The 9,930-nt window shown below is 39.7% G+C and overlaps 1 protein-coding gene across 4 annotated transcripts in view; it reads left to right on the forward strand.

Moving 5' to 3' along the window:
• Positions 1-9,654, forward strand: part of TMEM245 (transmembrane protein 245) — a 99,215-nt gene extending 89,561 nt beyond the window's left edge. For all 4 annotated transcript variants that reach the window (XM_045780750.2, XM_045780751.2, XM_045780752.2 and 1 more), the window contains one exon: positions 4,762-9,654. In XM_045780750.2, coding sequence (XP_045636706.2) covers positions 4,762-4,807 — 46 coding nt within the window. In that variant the 3' untranslated portion in view covers positions 4,808-9,654. The remainder of the gene's footprint in view (positions 1-4,761) is intronic.
• The last annotated feature ends 276 nt before the right edge of the window (positions 9,655-9,930 follow it).

A 9,930-nucleotide genomic window follows, 5' to 3' on the forward strand; every position in this document is an offset into this window, starting at 1 on the left:
TTCAGTAACCCGAGTGTATCACTTCCTCTGTTCTCTTTCAACACTGGGGATATCTGGGGGATGTGGGGAAGGGCAGAGACTCTCCTGCAGTCATGTATCTTAGAGTACTTTCTTGACTTTCGGACAGGATATTCAGACTTGATTTGATGTACTTATTTCACTCCTACCAAAAATTGAGCAGCAATCTCTGAATATTAAAGGTCAGCAAAACCTGCAAGGAGCAAGTAGCAACATATCCCAGGGACTCCTCTAGGAATGTTGTTCTCTGTATTAAGGTTTTCCTCTGCCCTCTGTCACATCTTGCCCGTACCGAGAACGACAACTGTAGTCCTTTAGGAACTCAGCTTGATCTTTCACTAGGAGGAGTTATCAGGAGCTCGCTTCTGTTTTTGAGAAGCATCCTTTTAACCAGACTTGGAATATCTTTTATAATTTAATACCCAAAGTTAAATCAAAAGTGAGTGCTTTGTTACAAAAGAAATTGTTTAGTAATTAACCTAAGGTTTCATGCTCCAACTTTATAGAGCACGAAGTTCTTTTTTGTTTTTTGTTTTTGTCTTTGCAAAATGAGATAGGAGGTGTTCTCCCAAAAAACCTCACCACTGCTGCAGACCTTTACATTAACCTTCAGAATTTCAGCTGGAGTGCACTCCCTGTCATGCCTGTTTGGACTAAGGGAGAAGAGAGAGAGCTGGAGGTGGGAAGTTTAAGCTGACCCCTCAGACTTCACGCCTGCTTTCTGTCTATATCTGCAGACTCTTATCTCTCTCTTTTTCTCTCTTTTTGCTGCCTGCCTATGTTTAATTTTCTAGCCATATTGTAGTTCCCTGAAGTCATTGTCATTTTTGCACATGTTTTCCCTCTTTATAAAGAATACCGCACCCTTTCCAGGCAAGGCTGGTGCTGTGGCCTGTCCTCAAAGTACTCTTCTTCTGAGAAGCATTGCCAGAACTCTCTGGGCTAGGTGAGATGTGCCTGCCATGTGGTCCCCCGAACCACAGCATCTTCCACTTATCCTATTGGAACTTAATACACATTATAACTGTGTAGTTTTAATTAATTGTCTTTCCCAGTAGTTGGTGAGCTTTGTGAAAGTAGGAACTAGGTCTCATCTGTTTACTACTCTTTTACCATTTCTAGTATGGTGTCCAGCACATAGAAAATGTTCAGTAAACATTTGATGAACTAATAGATTAGTGAAACCAAGAACAGTTCAGACAAAAAGATTTTTGCAATATCACCTTGAGGCTGATAAAAGAAGATGGGACATAGTAAGCCCCAGCCTTCGAGCTGTATTCCAGAGTTGTCGGGAAGGAGGGAATGTGCCTCATAGTGATGACATGGGCTCTGTCACAAGGTTGTGCATCTGTGTGCGAGGTGAGGGTTCGGAAATACACACTCAGCTGTGCCAAGCCAACTACATTAAATTAATCAGGGAAAGGTTTTTATTTTTAAATGTCCAGAGCTTATTCTGTATCTCTAGGAGGCAAGGAGTCAACAGCTCTTGAGCTGTTAAATCAGAAAATGTTTAAACATTTACATAAATGAATTTTTAAAAATCTTACTGAAAATTTATGGGGAGAAAGATTCAGAATTCAGAGCGGGGATTGTAAATGAGAAATCACACTGCACATTCCCCGTTGCCATTAAAGGAACTGTAAAATGTTAATAGCAGCCTCTGTCCCTCCAACCACATGTGGTCCTGTTCTGCTTTTCTTGCTCTTAGTGAGAGATTCTACCACTGTAGTTCTTAGCATATATTAATCCTTACGGTTTGGAAAAAGAATACTGTTTTATTTATTTATTCATTCATTCATTCATTCATTCATTCATACATACATACATATACACATACATACATACATACATAATTTAGATGACTGAGGTAGGACGTTTACCATTTCTAGAAATATTGTCAATGCAGTATTATCCCTTTGTTTCTTCCTATTCGAGAGAGGCCAGGACTTATGAGCCCTGCTGATCAGTGAGCTCAGTGCTTCTCCGTGAGGACAGATATAAATTATTTCTGTATCACTAGGTTAGGGGTTTGTTTTCCAGGAGATAGACATTTGTTGCAGATCAGTGTTGAAGATCTGGGGTGCCAAGGTAGCTCAGTTGGTTGAGCAGCTGACTCTTGATCTCGACTCAGCTCGGGTCATGATCTCAGGGTCCTGCGATTGAGCCCCGTGTGGGGCTCCGCAATCAGGGGAGTCAGCTTCAGCATTCTCTCCCTCTCCCTCGCACCACCCCCTGTGAACACAGTCACTCTCTCTAAAATAAATAAGTGAAAATCTTAAAAAAAAAAAAAAAAAGATCAGTGTTACTTCTGTAGGCTTACACACACACACACACACACACACACTCTCTCTCTCTCTCACATACACCCTGCCATCGCTGCTCTAAACATCTAGAGAAGGTAAAATGTTGAGTTGGAAAATTGTTAGTAACTGTTTTCTCAGCTTGCTTCACTTTGTTTTCCTTTTTTTCTGGGTCCTTTTGGAGGCTTTCTTGGCCTGGGGGCAGAATTGAATAGTAGGTATGAATTTCAAGGTGACAGCTAAGCTTACTTGTCAACAGAAAGCAGTCACCAGGCCAACCACAGTCTTAATCTCATTTCATGCATGTTTGCCCTGAGGCAGAAATTTTCATTCATAGTTTAGAGGAACTGATTAGAGATTCAAACTTGCAGGTATCTTAGAAATGTGAAAAGATGTCAAAGGATGAATTTAGAAACCTGTTGTGTATTGGGAAATACTTTTTAATATTGGCCAGTTTTTGGTTATTGGTTTTAAATATTTTCCAGGGCATCCCACAGCTTGTAGCCAACTTTGCCTGTACACAAATCTAAGAAGACAAATTTAGGTGAGACTGAAAAATAGATACATAAATAAATAGACAGACAGCTAGGGTAATGGTTCTGGGTGGGGGTGAGTTTTGCTCCCCTCAGTAGATACTTGGTAGTGTGGAGACATTCTCATTGTCACAACTCCAGCAGATAGAGGCAGGGATACTGCTAAATTTCTTATCATGAACAAAAATGTCAATGGTGCTGCCAATTAGAAACCCTGATTTGATATATAGATAGTAGCACGCATAAAACCTGGGAGTATGTAAATCTTCGTTTTGGGGGATTTCTTTCAGAATTTAAAAATATTAAAGGAAACAAAATTCATTCCAATTCTTTCTCCTATCAGCATATATTCCGCATGGTGGGTTTGGCCATGTCACATGTACACCTTTTCAAAGCCATAGCCAGGAAGCTTATCCATTCTTCAGAGCTATTCCTTTGGAGGTAGAGCTGTGCTGGTTAGAGGCGTGCGTCAGAGGTCCAGAAGCTAGGGCCCCCTGCCAGGGAGGCAGCCTTGAAATAAGGCAGTGTTCTTGAGTGTAATCTCTTTTCTGTAACTTTCTACCTGTGCCCTCTTGATTCTGAAGTACTTCTGACATTGTGCTAAAAGGTTAGTCTTTAATTTACCTCTGTTCCCACCCAGCTAACCTGCCTCGTAGTGTGATGGGAAAATTGAGAAGACAAAGGAATAAGGCAGAAGGGGTAAGACAGGTGCCATGAGTGTGGAATTGCACCTGACATACAGATTATTTGCTTTATGAAGTTTTAGGTGATTTGTACTTAATGACAACTTTTTGTCACCTTTTGTGTCTACAGCTGAGTTGTTTTCTTAATTTTTGGAATACTTCCCTTATACTCACTTTAGGTCTGTTTGTAATGAAAAACTTGAGTCATCTGTGTACAGTAACCAACCCTTGGTTATAGGTTTGAAAATAAAATGGGCTTTATTTGATTGATAAAAAAAATTTAGAAGATACAACATAGTATAGTGATGTGGCTACAGGTTAATATAACTTGAAGACTTTAGAATTGCTTTGAAAAATGCAAACATTTTAAGCTTAACTATTTTTCTGAGTTCCTAATTGGTGATACTGCTATAAAGGAGCAGTGTAACTTCTGTCTGAAAGGGTAATACATGTGTGCTTTGTCTCTTTATCATTTAGGATAGATTGTATATAAACAGAAAACAAGCCCCCAAAACGAAAAAAAAAACCGCACCATCAACGGAACTCAAAATAACAGTGACTTAAATAAGCTAGAGGTTTATTTCTTGGGCAAAAGAAGCCAGAAGTAGGCAGTCTAGGGCTCATATGACTGTTCCACATTCATGCCCAGTCTCCCTACATCCTGTTCTGCCAGCTTGGTATGAGGTCTTTTTGGGTAAGATGGGATCTTGAGCTCATCATCAATAAACTCTGACCTGGCCACCACAGATACAGAGCTGACTGGGTCACATCCTCCTAGCTCGGGCACATAAATCATGTAGCAGTGGCGAGCTAGCTATTACAGTCCTAAGGCAGGCACCTCAGATACGCAGCAGACACCTCCATCCAGACCAGATACTACTTAGTCACGTGGTCGGTCATATGTGGTTTCAGGGGAGTCCGAGGAGATCGTCTTGGATGGGAGACAATGGACCCAGCAAAAAAAAATGGAGTTCTTATTACCAAAGACAGAGACAACTAGCAGACTTTAAAACAATACTCAGTGAAAGTATTAACAATATATAGTGACTGTATAACCTTGTCAAGGCTCTCCAGCTATAAAAATAAGATATTGTTCTATGGCAATTAATTATTGTTTGGACACTGTTTTGCTTTTCTTTTTTAAAAAGTATTTCTTTGGCTTTATCCACCAACACCCCCACCCTTTTCCAAAAGTAGAACTAATCATTCTCTCTTTTCTTCTTACAGGACTTTCCAGGATATTTCTGATGATCTGAAATCTTCAGTAGACTGACATGGTTTGCACCACAGTGATTTCTGTAGAAGGTTCACTTGATAGTGAGTTCAGCTCAGCTGTGGCCTTCTGTCCTTTCATCTGTGCCTAGCAAGCAGAGCCCGGGAAAGAAGCAGAACCCTCCTGGCCTTCCATACAGAATGCCTGGACAAGAGAGAACTTGCTGTGGGTTGCTTTGCCTTCTAAAGCACAGCTTTAGAGCTTAGAATTGTGGTTTGCTCACTTACCTGTTGCTAAGATGGCTTGAAAAGTTTCAGTTTATACACTGGTACCATGGCTCGCGATTTCCCACTTTGGTTATCTATATTATTATAATATGTATTTATAAAGTTATTTTAAGAGTTCTGAACTACCTGCTGTTAAAAGTATTCACAGTGTAATTTTCTCCTGGTTTAAGAAATCTGTTCTTCAACTTTTTTATGACCTTCACTTTTTGATGAAGAGGGTTTTTCACTTTTGAATATGTAGTTGCTTGAGCAGGAAAAGGAGTCTTCTACCCTTCTACCCTTCTACCTACTCCCCTCCGTAAATGTAAGGCAGGTGGCTTATTTGAAGGTCACCTAGTTGTATGTTGCAACCACAGGAGACACAGAAAAACAAGCTCTTCCTCCCCTTTCTGCTCCCTCCATCTGCCATTACACTGTTGCCAAATTCTTAAAACTTGGTTGACCACTTTGAAGTAAAAAACTTAGTAAGCTGCTGTTCATGGTAACAATAGGACAGAAGTCATGTTGTGGTTCAGTTTTTCTTTCCAAATGCTTTAAGTGAAAAATCTCAGAAGTCGCAGTTCTCTGAGTTGTTAAATGTATCCCTGTTTGCTTATTTGGAATTCTGCCAATTAGTTACTTATTAGCAGTAGAATGTTACATTTAGGCAGTATTTTTCCATCACTTAGCACAGTGCCTTGAACATAAGACTCTAGACGAAGGCGTGTTGAATTATGACTTTCTAAGTCTCCCAGACATCACAATAACCAGCATAGCGCTTTGCATTTTTCAAAGTCATTCTGTGCATTTTCTTTCACAGTCACTTTCCGGCAGCTTTTATACAGCTGTTATTTTGTAACACTTTCATACAGACAGGAAAACTAAAGTTCAGAGAAATTTAGTAAGATCTTCCTGACTTCACAGTCTGCAAACGCTGCTGTGCTGTAGCATTTCTTCCAACCCCTTATGCAGTTTTCCCAGTGCTTGTCCTACAGTTAATGAAAGGCTGGGACTAGAATCCAGCTCTTAGCTTGGTGCCCTTCCCACTGTAGAAAACAATCATCGGGCTCTTTCTCCATACCCAGGGGAATATGGAGGAGAAAGCGTTCCTGAATATCAAAGGCTTCCCTTTGGAAAATGTTTAAAAGTAGAAATCATTTTTTTTTTCTAAACCATTGTCTCATAGTCAGTGATAATCAGCTTAAATTCATTCTGATATTACTTAAGAAATTAACTCCATGTAAGAAAGAGGCGACCGTGAGGGTTTTGACTGTTTATACAGTAGACTACATGCAGATCTCTTGTTTTACTGTCCTTCTACAATTATAATCTGATATTGCACCAAGTGTTCCATTTGGCCGCTAACCGACTCCTTTTTTTCTTTAGTCAGTTGTTAGTCACTTGTTCAGTAACACAGTCATTGAGGGTTGGCCATCTCTGGTTTCCATGCCAACCGCTGCACAGGGTGCTGTAGGGGAGAGCTCCTGGGAAGGCCTTCTCCCACTGTAAATCTTAGCCAGATCAAGTGCTTGCTAAAATGATGAATTTTGCATTAAAAGGGTTAAAAAAGAAATCAGATTTGTTTTTGTTAATTGTATACCCATAAGTTTATAGCTATAATTGGCACATATTCATAAGAGGCAAGTATTATACACAGTGAGTTTAGTGTGCATATACAAATTATGTACCTCCAAAGTGTTTTTAGCTGTATAAAGTGATACTGCAAAAAACTAAACTCCAGCTAATGTATGGCTGTTGCCGGTCATAATTATTAGTATAAATACCAGGTTCTGGGAGACGAACTTGGAGCACTAAGAGAATAGTTGGGGACTCCCAAAATGGGCAGTGATGCAATATCCCCTAAAAAATCAGTCCTACACACAATCCTCATCAGGAGACCGGAACGGCACTGGTGTTCCAGCAACTGGAGACAGACTCCAAAGGCCAACCAGCTGGGGGAGGAGCCCTCAACCAGAGAAACCTAGCCCCTCAGACAGTGAAGAGGCTTTACGGAATTTTCACAGGGCACAGAGATCACGTGGTATGGAGAGCTAGGAGTCTCAAGCTCAGGTCACAGAATGGCTTTGCCCCCAGATTCTCAGTGAGGATTTGTCCCAGAAAGAGTACGTTTCCCTAGGAACAGACAGTGCATTGATGAAGTAGCTTTAGTAAAAATGTATACCAGAAACCCTATCACAAGGTCTTACATTTCTATAGCTTTATTAAAGATTAGTTTTAAGTTCACATTCACTATTTCAGTTGTAAACTGAATGGGGGAACGGGAGAAGATGAAAGTCTCCACACAGATGTGCTCGTCTTTCGTCTGAGAATAAGGTATAGCGTTTTTAGCATAAACTTCATGTCCTGTAAATCCTCCTTCAGTTCCAAAATTCCTGTCACATTCTGTGTTCCTGGAAGTGATCTGTCACACTGCCTGAGATACAAGTCTTACTTAGGTTTAAACTTGTGAGGATTCCTAACGCTCTTCCATTAGAGGTAGTTAGCTGGCAGAATTTTCCTGTGATTTGTGAGACTGCTGTGGATGGACTCTTGACAAGGAGAGGATTACCCAAGAAGTGTTCTGGAGGCATGCTATATTTAAACAAACTCAGAGCCTTTGGAAACAGCAGCTGTTTATTCCAGTTAAAGAACTGCTAAAGGGCTTGCAGATGAGGTCCTCTGGCTAACTTTGGTTTTAAATACCCTTTGTGACCCTACTCATACCCCTAGTTCCCACACTGGTTGTACGAAGTGCTTCAGGATGTGCCACTACTGGGCAAGAGATACTCAGAAATTCAGGCCATGAAGAGTTAGATTAGAGCAAAAGACAGGTGAGCTCTCCAGGGCTCTCAACCTCAGGGTTTATAGGAAAAAAACCTTCAGAACTTCCCATACTCTAGTCCTGACTGGCAGTTTCCTGTAGGGGTCTTCTAAGACCCTTAAAAGAGTATTACAGTAGGCATTTCATATTGGAGATAGCCTCAGGCAGTATACTTCCAAGTGTTAGTTCCAGCTGAGCAACTTTTTTTTTTTTAATTTTTGTCCTTACACATTGCCATCAAAATATATTCATTAATTTATTAAGGACCTACAAAAAATGTGCTAACTGAAACCACTGAGCTGGTGGTTTTTGTTTTTTTTTTGATAGTTTAATCAAGAGAATTGTAAATCAAGATGATCTCTCTACTAGTCATAGAAATTCTATGCTAGAATGGGCCTTGTATAATTAGGTGATCCTGTCGTTTTCTAGGGGAGAAAACAAATCCATAGATTAAAGTGGCTTTTCTAACACACACACAGTCAATTAGTAACAGAATTCTGAGTGGAATATGGTTCTTTTTTTTTTCTTCTTCTTAGCCCATTGTTCTACGTCTCTTCCCTTTCCCTTATAGTTGAGCAGCTTTTGGAAAAATGTGTTCCTTATAGCAGTAGTTCCAAGGGATGTTATTAGATGTTATAAGAGACAAAAGTGTGCATGGGGGAGGGGACTCCATGGTCAGTTAAAATTGAGGAATGCTGAGTTTGTTTTCTTTCTGTAAGACTTCTAAGAGTTTTTAGCATGCTGTTATATATTGTGAATTTATGAAGGGAGACATTGTGTTTACTACACTTATTTGACCTTAAACTGCAACTCCCCCCCCCCCCCATCCTTTTAGCAGAGCTTCTCCAAGGACTACTGGTCCTTTGGGAAAGAGGCCTCTCAAGTAAGTTTACAGCTCTTTTAGGAGACATCCTTAATGGAAATTCTGAATGGTAAATCTATTACCATAGTATCACATAAACGATAATAAATCTCAAAGTTTAGTGAGATACCAGAAAGAAAACCTATTTGCCGCTCAGAGCTATACGTAAAGTATAGAGATTCTTTTCCACCTATGGTGTGTAAAACAGTATTTGTGTTTAGTTTTTCAAGTTTTTCAAGGGTCTATTAATGTGCAAATACAGTGGTGATATTATTGATATTACATTTTAATAATGCTTTTGTATGTCACTTGATAGTTTTCAGACTTTTCGTAACAACCCTGTGAGATAGGCAGGTGTTAAGTATTATCGGATGAGGCACTGGAGGCTTGGGAAGGTTTTTTTGTGATATTTCCCTTAAGTTTATACCACAAAATGATGGAGCCAGAATTCAGTGGCAGAACTTCTGACTCCAAGTCCAGAGTTCTTTACTCCATACCTTGTTTCTTATTTTTCTTCTGGCTTTATATCTTACAATGAAAGGTGTGGAAATGAATCTTAAAGTAACATCATTTTGGCTTGTTATCAAATCCTATTTCTTTTTTATTACAGTGACCCAGAAGGTAACTCTCATTATAGCTTTCCCAAAGAAAACCCTTCTTCTGTCTTTTGCAGTGCCACTTGTTTGGGTGACTGGAGTATATTTCAAGTATCATTTGATTCGGAAACCAAGCTTGGATATATAGTTGTAATTGCTTCTGTAACTTTTGGAAAAGATATCCTCTGCATTCTCAGGCAAAGTAGAGATGGTTTGAAAGCAAAAAAAGTATATTCAAATCCGACAGTACACATTCTTTATTCTCACACAGATGCTTCTTAGCTTTAACGAACTTCTAATGTAACTTCTTTGTAAATGTGAAATATTTATATTTTGAAATAAAATTACTAGTGTTGAATGAATCAGGTGGTAAACTTAGTCTCATTTCTGTGGAGAAATTTGATCTTCAGTGGGGTGAAACTTTTATGAATACATCCATCTGTCTCCTAGGCACCAATGGCTACACTGAATTTTTATGTAATATGGGCAGCTTACATAAGAGAAGATGTGTCTGGAGAGTGAATGTGGGCACCTGAAAGAGGTGAAAAGGTCCAAAGCTGAGGCTGGAGCCTTTGGTGCACAGGGGAAGATGGCCTTGTGGTAGACAAGGAAGTGGTAAGGTGAGTGGTTGGGGAGGA

Source organism: Ursus americanus, chromosome 18 (assembly GCF_024610735.1).
Source record: "Ursus americanus isolate L20-20 chromosome 18, mUrsAme1.1.p, whole genome shotgun sequence".
Lineage (NCBI taxonomy): Eukaryota > Metazoa > Chordata > Mammalia > Carnivora > Ursidae > Ursus > Ursus americanus.